Source organism: Clavelina lepadiformis, chromosome 7, assembly GCF_947623445.1.
Source record: "Clavelina lepadiformis chromosome 7, kaClaLepa1.1, whole genome shotgun sequence".
NCBI classification, from domain to species: Eukaryota; Metazoa; Chordata; class Ascidiacea; order Aplousobranchia; family Clavelinidae; genus Clavelina; species Clavelina lepadiformis.
The window spans coordinates 16,271,664-16,289,419 of NC_135246.1; the positions used below are offsets into that span (position 1 = coordinate 16,271,664).

The window sequence follows — 17,756 nt, forward strand, 5'->3', positions numbered from 1 at the left end:
GTGAATAAACAATAATGAGAAAAATGATGACAAATTTCAGTGTTAAATTTTTTAAATAAGATCCGCCGAAAAGCCTGCCTGGTCTAAACGCTTGGACCACTGATCTTGGCATCCTTGGACCACTGATCTGCATCGCTTGACCTTGTGCTCCAGGAAAGCGCTCCGGTTTTATATTGGGAGGGAAAGCAAATGAGCCCGGGTTGGCGGTCTGAGATGAGGGTGACTGCGAGGGGTAGGGGGGTGGTGGACGGGTTGCTGGGTTTGCCCAGGACCCTCCCGGGATGCTCTGTTGTTCAAGGAGCTTATACCTGGGTTAAAAGGAAAAGTTCAGAAAAAAATTCAACAAACTTATACTTTTAATGAACATGAATTTGACATGACTTGTAATAAATAACACTCACCAAGTACACCACAAACTTTGTCGAAGTTTTATTTTATATATATGAGTAAACATTTTTATCAACTAATCAATCACCTTCTTTGAGTCGTATGGCGAAGTATTTCTCTTATCTGTGGTCTTCCTACTGTGCCCTGCATGACACCAACAGGAACCATCTTCTCACCTGCTTCCATTTTAAATCTCTCCTCTTCACTCCTCGCGACTATTCCTGGATGACAAAAAGCAGTCGTTTGTGGAGTGAGCAAGGTTGCTTTTATGTAATCGGAAATGCTTAATCAGGATTTCTATTATTTTCATAATACAGTGGAATCTCTTAAGCTCAGCTTCACTTAATTCAAAACTTTGGATAATCTAAAGTAACTTAATGGGTACCTTCACCTTTAAATTAACAAGTATCAACCGTATATTTATTTGTGCAATTGTTTGGATAGTTGTGATTACAAATCAACGATTTCAGAAAATCTTACCTGTCTCTGGGTTTGGAGTTGGCCCCATCATTGCATTTTGCATATTTGTCTGAGCATTGGGAATAGTCCCAGCATTTGCAGATGGGACTGAATCTGGGGCTGACATTCGCCGCTGTGACGGTTTTTCTTGGGCAGCAATGTCCATGAAAGGGTCTCTCATAGTTATCATGGGTTGTGGGGTGGCAGGCTGGCTCATCGGCCCTTGGGTACGCATTCCCATGGGGTGTGGGCTTAGTGGTCGCATTGCGGGGCTAACTGCCTGTGGTAGTAATTGCGGGGGCATTCCAGGTCTAGGGGTAACCTGAACCCTCCCTAGTGAATCCTGATTGGCGCCTGATTCAGAGAATTCATGAAACGATCCCTGTCTTTGTATAGGAGTGCCAGGTGAGTTCAGAGTTAGGGGAGTTTGCCCGGGGGTCAAGGGTTGCTGCAGGGAGGACTGAGGGAATCTCATTGGTTGCTGGGACATAGCGGGGTCGATTGTTTCCATTTTTGGCATTCTCAAACTCAACTGCGAGTTCTGTAAAAAGTTTTTGGTCAACAGAAGTTAAGTAAATTGCAAATTGTTTATCGCTATTTGTTCAGCATTTCAAAAATGAACAAAAATCAAATGTCTTAATACCTGTTGATTCTGCCAGGCTTGCCGTTGTTGAGCAACCACCCCAGGCTGCATATTCGGTATGTTGGCTTGTCCTGTTAAACACAAATGAAGTGAGCAACATCAAAAGTTGAACATATCGGCATAATAGCACAAAGTTATTTAATTGTGCTTAGTACCCAAGTAGAACATGCACACGTTTTGCATATCACCAAGCACCATACAACAAAGTTAAATGTCAAAAACCCAGTATATTTAAGCCGAGCTTACCAGGAAAGTGCTGTAAATCAGCCTGTTGTTTTATCATGATGTTGTCTCCAGTCATACCCGGTGGTCTTGGGGTTCTTGACAGGGGACTACTGGGTAGGGTATTCGCTACAAACGGAGATTTGCTCCGGTTTGAACCCATTGGGGTGGCCCCAGGTGATGCAGGTTTGGGTGTTGGTTCCCTAAAAGAGAAAGCAACGGTGGTTCTACTTAGAAATAGCCACAACAGTTTCTTTTAAAATACCACAATGGTGTATAATAGCTCAAATTACCTTGAATACGGCCGAGGTTTCACAAAGTTTCCAAAATGCAAAGAGCTCTGTCCCTGATTATTTCCTTTTGTTCTGCTCTGCTGCATTTGCTGCTGATTGGTTGGCATCATTCCATGCGTCATCATCGAAGTGTCATGTTGCAAGCTGTTGAGCTGGCTGCTGATGTCTCCTGTTGGCAGATGTTGTTGGTCTCTGTGCGGTTGATGAGCGTGGGTTTTCTGCTCGTCTTCCTGATCAAACATCTCAATCGAGAGAAGATCCTGTTCGTTGAGTTCCAGGACTTCCCCGCGACACCGTGATTTCAGCAATGCTCTGTTGTCCCTTGCTTTTTGCTGTGTTTCATACAGAATGTTAACTAAAAGAACCCTGTAGCAGAAACCTTTCAACTAAGCAATGAAAACTCGACAACACAACTCTCAACTAAAAATTGCAATTAACTTAGAGTATCTTAATTAGTCTTAATAAAATGTCTACAAATAGCTTATCAACTTTGGATAACTAAAAATCTATGTAAATGAATGAGTAATTTAATGATTTTGTTAATGAGTTATTTGGCTTTTACTGAGTTATGTCGTCACAACGCTATGGGAAACAGTCAACAAAACTAATGAACAATAACTTTTAGAAAAAGTCTACTGCATATGCTTTGTCATATCGTTGCCATATTAAGGAGTATAATTCCAGCAATCATAACAACATACCAGGAAAGGAGCCCGTTCATCGGACGTAGCTTTCCTCCATAACTTGGCGACCTGTTTTGCTCTCGTCTGCCAATCTGGATACTCTTTCTTTAGGTAAGGATGCTGCATGTTTGCATACAGGACTGGAGATATAGTAGCAAGTGGACCTGCAAATGAGAGAATCTCCATAAACATAACATTAATTTTAGAAAACTACGCCAATACTTGGACCTCTCAACGATTGAAGAAGTCACAAAACAGAGGCCACAAACTGACCAAGTGGTTCATCCTTTTCCCATTTAAGGATGTTTCTCTGATTAACACTGAGTGTGTCGCCCTCTAAATCCGTTCCAAGTGGCCACGGTGGCGGAGCAGGTTCGAATATATTGCTGTCACTAGAAAATGATTTATAAAGTTTCAACTTATGTTTGAGCATTTATAGTCCAATACAATTTTATGGTATTTGATCTGGTAGTTACGGAGCGATGTGGATGTGTTTTAGATACTATTGCGTTACTCTCACCTGGTCAAGTCAGGGAGATTTGAAACAGAAACAACCTGATGGGATTGATGAGTTTTGCGAGGACTATCTGCGCTTTCCATTATGGACAAGGCTGGAGAGTGAGGCACCTGAGGAGCAAGAGTTGCTTTTATTGAAATGGTGTTAAACAGTTTATTTTTGTTGTCACGACAACAGCTAAGGTGAATCTTTCAACTGTAATCAGCATGACAAACATGTAACTTTACTGCTGTAAAATACACATTCATCCAGTGGATAAATAAGATTCTGAGACGAACTTACTGATGGCTGTGACAGCCCACTACCAGGTCTAGACAACGCCTGAGGCTGACGATTTCCTACATTATTGCCAAACATTTGCACCAAAGGTCCTGTTGTGCCCATCATCCTCAACTGCGAAGGCTGCATGTTAACGTTCATCTGATTTTGATGGGAACCGATGTTTACTGTCATTGGAACCAGCGTGGTTGGTGTCATTGGATCTGTCAAGTGCATCAATTACAGACTTCAAAAGAAAAATCAATGTTAAAATTTTTTTTGTTAAATTAAAACTATTACAGAAAATAGGCATCAAGCCACATCTTCAAAATGGCATTAAATGCAATGATTTGCTTCAGTAAGTTATAGCTTAATGTGATTTCTATTTTAAGGCAATTGACCTACATTGCCTCAGGTTACTCCTGATACTATCAGACTGTTTGTTCCAAACTGGCTTACTCTGATTTGTCATTTCCCCTGGTGCCAGGGAACCTATAAACTGCTGCTGGTTTAGTGAAGTTTGTTGAAGCATGTGAGGTGCCTGATTGACGAGGACTTGTTGATTGCTTGGACCTTGTATTGCCGTGTGCTGGTTCATAAATACAGGTTGCTGTTGGTTGCTTGGTACCATCTGATTAGGAACTGGTTGTGGGGTAAGTGGTTGCTGGTTTGTTTGTTGGGAGTTCACTGGTTGCTGACATTTAACCATCTGTTGTTGACCTGGTTGTTGTGCAATGTTTGGTGCAACATTTGCATCGTGAAACATTGGCCGTGACAGCTGCATACTATGTTGCTGTGCATTGGTTGGTTGTTGGGCACCAAAGTTGCCCTGTTGCATGCGTTGCTGCTGCTGCATCTGCAAATGTTGCTGTTGAATTTGTTGTCGCTTCATCTGGCCGTGTATTTGCTGTTGCTGTTGTTGTTGTTGTTTCAGGTCATTTTGCTTGGCAATTGCTTCACTCTGTTCCATCTCCTTAGTCTGAAATAGGGATGACAAAAACAACATCTCATAAATATGAACCAAAGCACATAGTTGTGGTCGGAATTACAATGGTTGAATCAAATATAACCTATAAAAATCTTTGGTCACTACATAATCAGGAAAGTGATACGGTAAGTGTCTGGGTTCAACTTACATGTGCGGCTGTGATTTGATCCAAGATCGCTTCGGTTTGTTCTAATTCAAGTGCAGTGGACATGGTCACATCATGTGAAGAGTCTTGATGGATGTTTGAGTCTTCTGTTTTGATTTCTGGAGCTGCTTTGTTTACTTCGCTGGACTTTGACAAATCTCCAAGAGCTGATTCGTCTGATAAGAAAGTTAAATAAGACTTAAATCAAACATAGGATTAGTACTTGCTTGTTTTACACTATCGACAACATATCTGTTATTTGTTGCTCATGAACATTCCGATATACATATTTCAATGATGCGAACAGATTGACATGAATTGCATGAGGGCACTTACCATTGCCTGTTGCGCCATCTTGTGTATGACTGAGAATATCCGGGAACAATGATGTCATATCCCCGTCCATTGTTGCAAGCCCATCATTGACAAGAGTTTCCAATGCGCTCGGGCTCAAAATATTCTCGTGGCTATCCTGACCTCCTGCACAAAAACGCCTGAAAGCTTCACAAGCGCTCAAATATGTTCAATCCTATGCAATATAGCTCAAAGAAGACGAACCTTGCAAATCTCAAAAACTTCATGACATTACCGGTGCTCTTTACTTACGACTACTTTAAATAATTGTATTAGTTTACTAATTTGCATGGTATTGCTAAAAACACGGTCTTTGTGTACCTTTGATGTAATTTATTATTCAATTTAATTGTGATAAATTCTGAAGGTGAACCACCAAATCAAAAAATAGAATACAGCATTACATGCTGTGGAGCAATAAATGGTGTAATAGGTACCTTTGCTACCAGAAAGAATGCCAAGAAGATCATCATCTTTGAACGGTAGATCATCGGGAAGAACTCCCAAAAGATCCTCACTTTCTTTATCGATCATCATTGGGTCATCATCACCTGATGTCATCATCCGTGACTGAAAACACAAGAAAGGAAATTAAAATTACTCTAGAATAACTTTTAGCAAACTCAGGATCTGAGGTCCTATTCTAAAATAGTTTTAAACTTAAAGTCATAAAACACAAGTTTAAATATGCCATTAACCGATTAAAGTGCTCATTTTTTTCATCTACAAGTATGGTATGGCTCTATTAACAATAGCTATTGCATGAAATTGTTTGGTTCTACAATGTAACGTGAAGTATCATGTGCTTACGTACATTACGTGTACTGGAAACAATAGAAATAACTGTTTCTGCCAATCAAACTTTTTGCGTAAAAAAAAAGGATTTTGAAAAAATGTGAAAATTGGATCTGGATAATTTGAGTTTTGGTTCGTGAGAATTTATTATTATATAACGTATATCGACAGGTAATTTTTACACATATCTTGGTATGGATGATCTTACATGATGCCGATCTTGTTTTAAATCATTCTTTATTTTTGCGTCAGCAGCCTTGTTAGAATCTAGTCTCAACCGGACATTTTCAGGAAGCAAAATTTGGGAGTCTGACTTGACACTGCTCAAAAACATAATTTATAATTAATTATATTAACTGATTAATTAATTTTTATAAACTTAGTCAGCTAACAAAATATATATAAAGCAAACACCAACAAAAAGTAGCTTATTCAAAGTTTGACTAGCTGGACTGGTACGAGCAAAAACGTAAACTGACGTTTTTTTGTTCAGATCGACTTTGCTTTCTTCGATACTAATGACAGAGTTATTGCTTGTGCCCTGCAACTTAGCTTGGGCTAGTATGGTTGGTCCAAAAAATCCCTCCTGCAATTTTTAAGAGCAATAAAATTTTAACATACCTGTACCTTATAATGAAGAGAATAATTTAATATTGACATGCTGAAATATTTAGTAGCATTTTGAGTAACCTGTATATATGGTGGAAACTGATCGATCAGTCGTGAGCGCTTCTTCTTTTTCTTCTGTTGTGTTGGAGGCTGAGACACGGTGGATATCTTGAGTCTTAACGGGGACAAAAGCATGCTGGTTTGGCCTTTTGAAATAAAATACTTGTTAATTTTCATCTTTATAGATGTAAAAAGGTCATTTATGCGATGTTCAACACAAAAATTTTGTAGGAAAATTATGCTTGTTTCAAGGCTAGGAAATGAATGTGTAAATCTTGCGTCACCTTCACTTTTGTCTTCAGGGGTAAGAGTGGGTTTATCTCCTTCTGGAGCTGGGTCAGCATGGGCGATGGTGATCCCCCCTTCCATCTCGTGTTTTATATAGCTCGACCCACATTCTACACATACAAGGTATTTATATTTATATTATACAGTTTAAACTAGACCAGGGATGTCCAACCTGTGGCCCGCCTGAGATTTTTGTGCGGCCCGCTAGTCATTTTCACTCCTACCCATTTTTCTTGAAATTTAATAGGTTTTGCGGCCCATTCAATTATTTCAAGTGACAATGCGGCCCACTATAATAAAAGGTTGGACATCCCTGAACTAGAACAGCAGTTTGTGGAAGGCTTATGATTGCAAATTGTGAAAACTGTACTGGAACTAAATTGCATTTAGTTTCACCTCCAGTTATTTCAGTTGCTCTCAGTTTCACGTCATCTGTGTTAGATGGTGCGGTGTCAAACCCTGGGGCTCCACTAATTGTTGGGGTACTTGAACCACCCCGGTGATATCGACCACGGCGACCCCTACTGCCAATGAATCCGCCACGACCACGTTGCCGGACCATAAAACCTCCGATACCTTTAAATGATAATTAACCAACTGTTCATACTTTTACAACTTCAAACATTAAAATTAGAAAAACTAACACTATCTATAAATTTCATTATGCAGTCAATTACCAGGTCGGTAGGGTTTTCGTCTTCGTTTAACCCCTCCATCCTTCACACCCATGAGAACTTGCTTCGTAGGGTCAGGGGAATTTCCAAGATCACAAGAATCCAAGCTGTCATTAGCTTGGATCGAGACACCTCCTTCTGTACCTGTCATTACATAAATGCTATTTATTGACAAATAACAAAGCGTTATTGGAAGCATGGCGCATGTGATTAAAAATAAACCAAAGTATTGTGGTTCCCAAATAACAACCGTTTCTGATAAGTATTTATAGAATTTGTGGCGGCTTCTTAATCGAGTTAGATTAATGTGGCTACAACATACATTTACTAAAGTTTTGCTGTTTAACATAAAGTACCATATATTAGTCACAACTAAACGAACAGACACCAAGTTTCACTGTACAACTGACATTGGATGGCAACATTACATAGACAACAAATAATTGAAAGCTATTACTGAAAGTAACACCAAAAATTATAAACCATGTCGAAGAAGTAAGTCATTTTACAACATATATTGTATAAAGTATAACATGGGCATTTGACCAGATGCATCACTGCAACGATGTTTACGGGGCATGCGTTTAATAACGGACATGAAAAACAACATGTACATTTTGTTTGACAACTTATATCCATATTAGGTGATGAGGCATCATCAGACATATGAAAGAGGGCATCTGTATATTTGAGTGATTTGCATTCTAAAATGCAGTAACTTATTACATACGGTTTACAGGAGATAGAATTATTTCAATTAAACCTGCCAGTACTGTTGCTAAAACCGTTTACAGAACAAAAACTGTACAGTACCCATAGATAGTAAATATGCACAGGTAAGTTCCTAATGATACAATGAAACCAAACTAATTCATTCTGATAATGTACCTGTTTCAAGTTCAGGTAACAACGCACTTTCATGACCTTCAACTTTAATAGGATCCATTGTCTCTGCCTTTTCCAAAGTGTTCAAACCATCTTCACCTTATTTTAACAAGAATCAAACGAAAACTTTCATAAAGTAATAATGGATAGTAAAGAAAAGAATATTAATAATAAAAAGGATCTATTACTACTTAATCTTAGTGTTAGTAAATTTATGCTCAGTATTTTATGCACTTCTTACAAACAAGACAAGACAAATAACAGTTTGCATCAAAATTTGAATCGGCTAAACTTCATGAAATAAGCTACTGCATTAGACCTTGTGCTAGCATAAAAAATACGAAAACGCAAATATTGAATAAGCTAATCCAAGAAGAAACTGACTTTTCATAGCTTGTCCGTCTGCACCTGAATTTATGTCCTGGGAAGCTGATTTCATTTCTATGGAGTTTGATCTATCAACTTGCTTTTGCAGGTGAGATTTCCTGCAAGTCCAAAACATCATATACAACACACAGTACACAAACTAGATAATTACGCTAACAAATTAATACTTATGAAAAAACAGTCACATAAACTTGGATATTCAAATCAATTTATTTCATATTTGGCACACCTTCTCTGCACCCCCGCTTTCTTCTTGTGCAGGCCCATGGCTTTCTGCATTAACTGTTGTATATGCTGCAGCCCGGCACTGGTCAATGCCACTCCATCTTTGTGGTATTCCTAGAAAAAATGTTGTGTGTTGCTGCTCAATACCATACAGAGACAAAGGTAGAAAATCAATCCCATGATGTGATGCCCGTAACATGATAGGTTTTATGGGTTGCAGAGGAACGTATTGTACCAACCTTTACTTGTTCTGCATCAGATCTGGTTCGACCGATGTATAACCCTGTCATTGGGTCACCATCAAATGTTTGCGGGGGGTTTAAATCAAGATGGGGTGGTGTTGAACCCTTTGGTCGACAAAACAAGCATGTATACCCCTTTTCCAAAACCTTTTCAATATCAGACTCATTGTATAAATATTCACAACTTGAATGCAACCATCTGAACAAAAATGAACATCTCTTCAGTAACATGAAATGTTAGCATAATTATTAGCTAAGTTACACTTTTTCTCATACGTTTATATCTTACGAAAACATGAAATCTTGTTGGGTTAAAATTTCCGTTTCTCAATGTAGCTTAACCATTCCTAGCAAATGCTCTTGTATATGTCTCAGGTAATTCAATTGTAATTTAATGAGTCCATTCAGCTTCGAAATAACAAGCATTCATTGCTTGTTCAATGCTCATAGAAGTGCCATATACTTATATAGACTGTGATATAAACCTGATGTGTGTTGTACCTTTCACAGTTGGAACACTGCATAATAATATCCTCGTCGCGATACAAACGTCGACAAATGGGACAGTGATTGAGCGAAGCGCATGGACCACAGAGAGTGTAATTTTCTGCCCAATCGCAATTCGTACCAGGAGTGGTGGTACCACAGTGATTGCATCGAACACACCTTGTGAAATAAAATCTTGTTAGATTAGAGGTTTCAACAACAAAAACAAACAGAAAACAGTGCTTGATACCACTAAAACAAAGTGATGAATAATGGATATGGCATGGGAACTCATAAAAAGTCATTTGTAGTAAGGCTTGAAATCAAGACTATTATTATTAGTATATACATGAAACTTCTGTCCATACTGAGGGATGTAACGGTTGGGGAAGACAACTCACCATTTACATTTCCAACCACCTTTAGGCACGTGTTGAAGTGGAGGTTTAAGGCAATATGTATGATATGAAATATCACAGTCGTCACATAACAAAAGATGGGACGGGTCATCAGCTGCTCCACATTCTTCGCAGACCTTTAGTAAATGAACAACATCATGATAACTACCAACTGCCTGTCACAGTCACACCAACAGTCAACGAGAGCAGACCTTGTTCTCAATGCTAAGTATTTTGCTTTCATGTGCTGAATGCACAGATTAATTTTACAGAAATATGTAAACAGGTGCTTACAGTGCAATCCAGGCATCTCCAGCCTTTCCTCAGGACCACTTTTGTTAATTTAAGGTTGACACAGTAGGGATGGTAGCACTGACCACACTGAGAACAGGCAATTAACCGACCCTCTGCTCCCAGACCGAAACTGCCGCAGACGACACACATGTCCTGTAGTGATGCATAGAAACATTGATTGTAAGAAACACATCAAGACTCGAAGCAAACCAGTAAAACACGCCAATAAACTAAATTAGGCATGTTTCATTACACAACGGATAAAACTTTGGGGTTTTTCCATCTTTTTTTTTTTTATTCACCTGATTAAGTGTAAAGTCGTCGTCAGCAGAACAGAGAACAACTGTGTTATGCATAGAATCTCCGTACTCCTCGTCTGGACTCTCCTGGAAGTTTTCCGGGGGAGCAAGAGCATTGGTGGTGCTCTCTGTGCATAAAAAACACAGATCATCACTCAATGATGGAGTATAGAGCACATGCATAAATGCATAACTAAATAAACTGGATATATATGTCAATGACAAAACCATCCAAAAAGGTTAACGCTTAACTCTGTAAAAGTTCGGCATACATGTGAACATGACTCAATGAAGTTTGAAACTATGAGAAAAAATCTAAAAGGTTTGAAGAATTTAGCAAATACCTTGTCTTCGCCACCGTGTTCTTGATCTTCTCCTCGCCATTCCACTGCTCACTGGACCAGCACCAGGTTGGGATGAGTTTAATGCACTTGTTGGACTCGGAACACCTGACGACGCCGATAAATTGGAGGACATACTACCTTGGCGATGACGGCGGGCGCCTCGCCTTGAAAAATTATTCGCAAAATCTTTCCAATGACAGTAATTGGCTTGACATGTAAAAGCATTTGAAGCAACCAACCACGTTGCAATTTGTGATATTATCCAAAAAATCTTACCCTTTTCCCCGTGATCGAACAGCACTAGTCCTTTTTCGAGCTCCAAACGGTTTTCCTTTTCCATATATTCCACCTGGTTTACCAAGGTTTTGCCTTGGAGACAGAGCCGTTGGAGTATCTGGATAAGGAGTAACTGGTGTTTACTCTTAACATTGGATATTGTTTTAGACAAGGTAAAACAGCAATAACAACTTACAGTCTGGAGAAGTGCCACTTGGTGAAGGTTTTTGAGGTATTTTAACAGGGGATCGTTGCCCTGATAGTTGTCGCAATTTCTTTTTTGGCCATTCAACACCATCTTTGTGCAAATTTACCTGCTGCTCTTCGTACAACATCGGAACACTGACAATTGGTTGAAATGCATCACCACTGAACAGACCGAGTTGATACTGCAAAGCGACAAGCACTGATTTAAAACTCGAAAAAAGATGATTAGAAAAGGGAGTTACAATAGACGAAAGCGCACTGGCTAGAAACAATACACAGAAATTAGAGGTGAATTAAAACTAGATTTATACTACTTGCCATACGATTCACATGAAAGGGAGCAACAGCGTACCTGTGGGTCAGCATCAAATATTGCACCTAGATGGCTGTCAGATGATGATTTACGATCCACCAAACTACGTTGAGGCTGTACAACTTCTTCACTAGGGGTACGCTGTTTGCCACTCGTAAAGAGCATTGGGTCATTACTGCTCCCTACAAATAAAACATTTTTCAAATTAAATATTATTTTCAATTGCTTATCAGGCACAAGAAGAACATCAGCAGGAAATCTATACTAAGTTATAACAACGTTTTTGCAAGATCTACCTTTCATGGCAGAAGATGACTTGTCAGAATCAACACTGCTTGAAACCATCATTCGTTTTGCTGGTTCCTGCAGTGAGGTTGGTGTTTCCTGATCTACAGCAGGTGTCCGGTGATCAGGAGGAGGTGGAGGAAGATCCACAGCTTCAAACTCCAAACGCTCAATGGACTGATATTCACCTTCGATTTCCTTTTGCTCATTTCGACAGCTTGGACAAGTGTAGCTGCTACCCATTTCGCAGTACGCGTCCATGTCCACTGAGTCATCGCAATCCTCATGAATCTACAGAACGAAACGTTTTTCTTATCTTTTCCAAATCACACATTTTCAACTGCTAGTAAGTAACGCAGTAACAATTAAATACAGAGCAACCAATAACGATTAAGTGGTTTTAAGAACTTGCCCATTTCTTGCATCCATTGCAGTGCATCATGTCATCCCGCTGTACGTTAGCCCTATATGCCTTGCCACACACAGGGCAACTTAACCCCTTGTTCCTTTGCTGATAGCAGCCATCACAGACCTGACATACAGTAATGTTAGTTTATGCCTTACAAGCAGGTGTATCTATAAATGTACAATCAATTTACATCACTCTATTTCCAAGTGACAATAAACTTTGTCTACCTGGTAGTTGTGGTGCCATCGGGAACTGGGGCCACTGCCGGCTGATCTTGAGCCACAGTCCGTGCATCGTCTACAACTCTGTGAGAAGAATTTGCTTCATGTGTATTACAGTTTTCAAAATTTTTACTCGCATACAAAATAAATAAAATATTCTGTATCTCAACTTCACTTACTTGACAACACCAGCCGTTTTTTGGAATAAATGGCATGGCAGGCTGCAAGCAGTAGGTATGATAACCCTTGTCACACGAATCACACACAAGCATCTTATTATCGTCTCCTGGTTGTCTAATAAATTTATCAATATCACTTAATAACCAACATCAATTAAGAATATACGGCAATGATTAACGAATGGGGAAATGTTAATATTACCATTCAATATTAATGTCTTGTTCATATTTTGTTAATTGTGAATACCTGCACGTCTGACATATCTTGCAATCTGGACACTGCCACCCAGCACGGACAACAGGATTCACGCTAACATATGGATGCAAGCACTGACCATGATAGTGATGGCCACATGACGTGCAAAATAAGAAATCGGATATCTCACCTTATGAAAGAGAATTATCGCATTTTAAAATAAAACCAAACAATATTTTCAAAAATCGTTTTGAAATGTCAACAAAATTACAAACTAAGTAGTTTGGTGAAGAAATTAGCAACACAGCAGTTTATGAGACTTACCAAAACAAATACTACAAAATTGGCACTTACCCATGTCATCACAAACAGCACAGTTCAATTCCTCTGGAGCACCAATTGATGGGGCTTGTTCCAAGTGATCGGGACAAAGCATCAACATTGACTTTATATCCTTAGAAATGAATGAAAACACTGTTATTTAAAACTACCCTGCACCAGGAATGTCTGCATAACTAACATATTTGGAGTTTATGTGGTTTTGCCAGTCTAAACAAACTTTAACGATAAGCCAGCTGGGAAAACACCAATTAACTCATTTTCCATGAAATCTGCATAACAAATTCATAATTTTCTTAAGTACAAAACCACAAAGATTAACCTGGAAGCAACCACTCCCTGCCGCACATGGATAATGGTAGAGCTTGTCACAGCGCGTGGCTTTGCACTTAATGGTAGCACCATAATTGTTGCAATAACTGCATCTTTGAGCCATGCCATGATGAACAGCCTGCAAAATGTAGCGAAGATTACTAAAATAACTACGTTTGATCTCCATTACAACCTATAAGCAACATAAATCTCTTGTTTTGAAACTATCCGTTGTCAAAATACGACTGCAGCTGGGATGTAAAACTTCAATTTTTTATAAAAACGCTGTTCAATGCAGAAATCAAAAATAAATAAAATATGAAAGATGCAATAACCTCACCTTGTCAACAGAAAGTAATTGGTACAATTCATTCTGAGTGACACCTTCAGACCAAGCAGCACAACAGTGATGAGCAGTTACATGACCTAAACCAAATTGAAATACTAAGATGAAAATATAAAATTAAAAACGCCACTATGAAGAACTAAAAGTTATTAAATTTCCAACATGCTCTGCAAAATAATGTTAAAACAAAAACTTTTCCAGCGCATCATTTTTTGCTTTATACCACAACAGCATACCCGTGGGTTCAAAAACTTGATTGGGATCGGCAATTTCAGGACAACCAAGACTTTGAAGCTCTTCAACAACTTCTACAGGTCGACTTTCAGATTGACGGCTGTTCGAATCACGGCTGCAAAGAAGACAGGATATTACCACTTAACAAAGTGGAAAAAACGCATCAGCAAATTCTTTCGTGCAATCTGTTAACACTATTTAGTGTAAATACAATCTATGAATTTTTACAGACCTGTGCCTTGTTTCACGGCTTCTGCCACGAGAAGGAGATTTTGCTGACCTATCACTAAAGTCTGACCCTGGTGAATGACCGGAGTAAGAGTCCCTATTACTCCTAAATTTTGATGATGGCTTGCGAAAAGGATTAAAGCTGGGTGTCGGATCGTAGCGAGTCAAGTCACCCTGACCTAAAAGGCTTTTTTCCCCACAATAACACAATGAGCAGATTGTTCCAGAGCTGCAAAATCATTATTTTGCTAATCAGAGGTGAGACAAATTAAAGGCTGCCGAAATTAAGCTGTTTAAAATGAATTAAATATACATAAATCTTGTCTAAATGATAGGTATGACACAGAACTACTAAAACAATTGATTGTGTTGCGAAATTCTGGCTCTGTTTTTCATTCAATTGGAAAAGTTTGTGTTTTTAGCAAAACCAATTATATGATGTAGAATGCGTTATTATATATACTACAGAAAGTTACACCAACACACAGAAAGCAGCTTCATGAAAGGACAAGTTAGCACAACTAAGTATCGACATTACCATGGAAAAACTGGAGAACTGAGGGCAGGAGTTGACTCTATTGGCGAACATTTTTCCTCCACTGGAGTTGAGCAGGTTGATATATCACCACTGCCATCTCCTAACTCATCATAAGGGCTATAGTCTGGGTCATTTGATATTGTATCTCCGTCATCTCGTATTCTTGATCTACTGCGTCCCCTGTGAGTGCAAAGAAGTTTATCTATATATAGATATTAATACTTATACGTATAACTATTATCTATCACTTCAACTTACAAAATTGCTTACTTGCAATGAGTCAACATATTTACATAGCAGTAAGACCACAAAATATATATAAATTAGATTATGCAATGAGCTTATGCTTGTAAACAGCATGCCTGGTTGCTAACAACAGTTGCAAAACTACAGTCCAAAAGATCACCCTTGAATAAATGGTACATATTAAAAAACAGATTTAAATAACTCGGTTAAGCTTATTAACAGCATGGAGTACAAAAATCTTACTTCTCTTTTAGAGATCGAGAACGTCGAGTTTTCGCCTCAGAGATAACCGGACTGTCAGGAGCATTTGCGGCATCAAACTGATTGTCACTTTGCTCCGACATTTCAAAGCACAATACATATATACAAACTAAAACATCTTCATAAAAAGTATCTAATATTGCAGCATAAAATGAAAATGGTATCTGGAATGGAAAGGCATCACTTAGCATCAAATCAAATTGTTTAGCATATTAACTACCAGTATGCGTTAAGTTTACCATGAACTGCATCATATATAAGTTACCAAAATGCAGCCTTAAAATAATTTTATATAAAATCATCTGATGCTGCTGTTTACATTACACTTTCAATGCATTTTTTAAATGTGTAGATATGGATTTGGATTAAAAAGAGTGATTGATAAGCTTATCAAATATTGTTAACTTTGCAACCAGTAATCAAACTGTAACTATATAACCAGAAACTTCCATGCAATATTGAAGTGATTTTGCATGTATGGCATTTACATAATATACACACAAAACATGTGGTCTATAAACCTTTTGCTTGGACAAAATTTACTTGAGTTTTATCACCAGTAAGTTCATACTGCATTTTCCACTGTGTTTTGAGGACCATTGAGAAATGAAAAGTATGACCAGCGAGAATCATCTGCAAAAAGACACAAAATCTAGCTTGACGGCTTGCACTAAGGCCTTAATTGCTTGCTTATAAGATATATTATAAATTGGTTTTGAAGCAACCAAATACAAGTTGTTTGTTTATCATAAATCACATTGAACTGGAAGACGTCAAACATTCGAGTTGAAAAGTACTAGTGGCTTTTGGATCACAACCAGTATGGCTCAGTGGTTGCCGCCCAGGAAAACATGATGCTTTCAGTCGAAAATATGTTTTCGACAGGATCAAATGAAAACAGCACCAAAAATTAAGGTGTGCAAAAAGCTGGGCTTGGTGTGCGAAGAATAACATTCAAGCGTGTCGCCCAAAAAATGAGCCATTTCAAATCGCAAAAAACTGCAAGACTTTTGCAGTGTAGCTCCAATAGTTAATATGGGATTGTGTGGGATAATGATTAAACTGTAAACAAACTATACATAAATGTGTAAATTGTGTGGGTACATGTCAAACTATGGAGACTTTAAACTATGGAGTGGGCATATAATGTCAGACATGCAAGTCACAACTATGCCAACAAGGCTTAATGCGGGTCTAATGCAGAAGTGCACAACTAAATAATGTCAAAATTTGAGTAGTTGAGGTTTAGTATGCAATGTATTATGTGGTTGTGCACTAGACCCCAAATAAACTTGGCATTAGGCCAATGCTGTACCAGATATGTTACCGGTTACAATTTTAGCCTGGTTGGCATAGCTCGAATACGAGAATATCAAATATCGGTTGGTATTGCAAATGTAAGGTATATGTAAGGTCTTAGACCTCTTACAATGCTAAGATGTCCTGAGGAAAAATGATAAAAGTTGATTTTCTACCAACTGAAGTATAATGAAAATGTGAGAGCGTTGGAAAGTGAACTCGCTAATCAACCAAACCTGCCAAGCTGTGAAACTGGCGTGAAGTAGGCGTTAGATGGCAGTTTTGGACGTAAAATTGTGCAGGCTAGACAAACTTTTTGGGTCTAGTATATAAGTTCACAAACAGATAACACAACAATTTAAGTGGCTGGAGTCTAGTAAACAAAGGCATCCTGTGGTTGTGCATTTGTATAGTACACCCTCATTTGGGATCTCACTAAAAGCCTGGAAAAAGCTAAATTTTAGAAAATAGGCTTAGGCTAGGCCTAGTTGGGAAACGCTGTTTTCTATTTTAGCGTTTTCAGCCTTATTAGTGTGAGCACTTAGCCTACTTGTATTCCTTGATTACTGTTCGTGTGCTGGTATAGCGCGCGACTAGGCCAAGTAAATGCTGACCAAGCAGTCATAGGTCGGGTCTGCCTACATGCTTGTGGCTGCGATAAACGAGCATGTAGGCCTACCAGTGCCGTTTGACTGTATCAGTCTGTCTGACCAGGTAACCTTAACGTAAGGCACGACATGACAGCATGTGCTTCAATAGCTTGTATTTCTGTACCGTACTTCTTATACAGTTATACCGTAGGCTACTCCGGTACTATAGGCTTAGGCCTATAACTTACCGGGATAGCCAACCAAAATCGCACCTTGCAACAACTTTTCCGCTACCAACGAAAAAGGAAAAATTAGTTTTTTCCAGCTTACACCCAGACTAAC

General features: G+C 38.7%; 1 protein-coding gene across 4 annotated transcripts in view; it reads right to left on the reverse strand.

Moving 5' to 3' along the window:
• Nucleotides 1–15,685, reverse strand: part of LOC143466148 (histone-lysine N-methyltransferase 2C-like) — a 33,161-nt gene extending 17,476 nt beyond the window's left edge. For 3 of the 4 annotated variants that reach the window (XM_076964778.1, XM_076964777.1, XM_076964776.1), the window contains exons 1-44: nucleotides 15,508–15,685; nucleotides 15,019–15,198; nucleotides 14,485–14,709; nucleotides 14,255–14,367; nucleotides 14,013–14,098; nucleotides 13,683–13,811; nucleotides 13,376–13,475; nucleotides 13,073–13,211; nucleotides 12,826–12,940; nucleotides 12,653–12,730; nucleotides 12,429–12,548; nucleotides 12,028–12,307; nucleotides 11,771–11,913; nucleotides 11,408–11,600; nucleotides 11,212–11,329; nucleotides 10,936–11,099; nucleotides 10,595–10,719; nucleotides 10,293–10,445; nucleotides 10,002–10,135; nucleotides 9,616–9,780; nucleotides 9,112–9,313; nucleotides 8,877–8,986; nucleotides 8,645–8,745; nucleotides 8,264–8,359; nucleotides 7,379–7,519; nucleotides 7,098–7,277; nucleotides 6,698–6,811; nucleotides 6,435–6,559; nucleotides 6,224–6,330; nucleotides 5,953–6,064; nucleotides 5,387–5,519; nucleotides 4,932–5,075; nucleotides 4,599–4,771; nucleotides 3,922–4,441; nucleotides 3,487–3,686; nucleotides 3,208–3,314; nucleotides 2,961–3,079; nucleotides 2,706–2,851; nucleotides 2,005–2,336; nucleotides 1,736–1,914; nucleotides 1,490–1,560; nucleotides 868–1,387; nucleotides 476–608; nucleotides 79–308 (exon numbers count right to left, since the gene is read on the reverse strand). In XM_076964778.1, the coding sequence (XP_076820893.1) occupies nucleotides 79–308; nucleotides 476–608; nucleotides 868–1,387; nucleotides 1,490–1,560; nucleotides 1,736–1,914; nucleotides 2,005–2,336; nucleotides 2,706–2,851; nucleotides 2,961–3,079; nucleotides 3,208–3,314; nucleotides 3,487–3,686; nucleotides 3,922–4,441; nucleotides 4,599–4,771; nucleotides 4,932–5,075; nucleotides 5,387–5,519; nucleotides 5,953–6,064; nucleotides 6,224–6,330; nucleotides 6,435–6,559; nucleotides 6,698–6,811; nucleotides 7,098–7,277; nucleotides 7,379–7,519; nucleotides 8,264–8,359; nucleotides 8,645–8,745; nucleotides 8,877–8,986; nucleotides 9,112–9,313; nucleotides 9,616–9,780; nucleotides 10,002–10,135; nucleotides 10,293–10,445; nucleotides 10,595–10,719; nucleotides 10,936–11,099; nucleotides 11,212–11,329; nucleotides 11,408–11,600; nucleotides 11,771–11,913; nucleotides 12,028–12,307; nucleotides 12,429–12,548; nucleotides 12,653–12,730; nucleotides 12,826–12,940; nucleotides 13,073–13,211; nucleotides 13,376–13,475; nucleotides 13,683–13,811; nucleotides 14,013–14,098; nucleotides 14,255–14,367; nucleotides 14,485–14,709; nucleotides 15,019–15,198; nucleotides 15,508–15,608 (7,156 nt within the window). In that variant the 5' untranslated portion in view covers nucleotides 15,609–15,685. The remainder of the gene's footprint in view (nucleotides 1–78; nucleotides 309–475; nucleotides 609–867; nucleotides 1,388–1,489; nucleotides 1,561–1,735; nucleotides 1,915–2,004; nucleotides 2,337–2,705; nucleotides 2,852–2,960; nucleotides 3,080–3,207; nucleotides 3,315–3,486; nucleotides 3,687–3,921; nucleotides 4,442–4,598; nucleotides 4,772–4,931; nucleotides 5,076–5,386; nucleotides 5,520–5,952; nucleotides 6,065–6,223; nucleotides 6,331–6,434; nucleotides 6,560–6,697; nucleotides 6,812–7,097; nucleotides 7,278–7,378; nucleotides 7,520–8,263; nucleotides 8,360–8,644; nucleotides 8,746–8,876; nucleotides 8,987–9,111; nucleotides 9,314–9,615; nucleotides 9,781–10,001; nucleotides 10,136–10,292; nucleotides 10,446–10,594; nucleotides 10,720–10,935; nucleotides 11,100–11,211; nucleotides 11,330–11,407; nucleotides 11,601–11,770; nucleotides 11,914–12,027; nucleotides 12,308–12,428; nucleotides 12,549–12,652; nucleotides 12,731–12,825; nucleotides 12,941–13,072; nucleotides 13,212–13,375; nucleotides 13,476–13,682; nucleotides 13,812–14,012; nucleotides 14,099–14,254; nucleotides 14,368–14,484; nucleotides 14,710–15,018; nucleotides 15,199–15,507) is intronic. The other variant, XM_076964779.1, reaches the window with a different exon arrangement.
• Nucleotides 15,686–17,756: the final 2,071 nt, after the last annotated feature.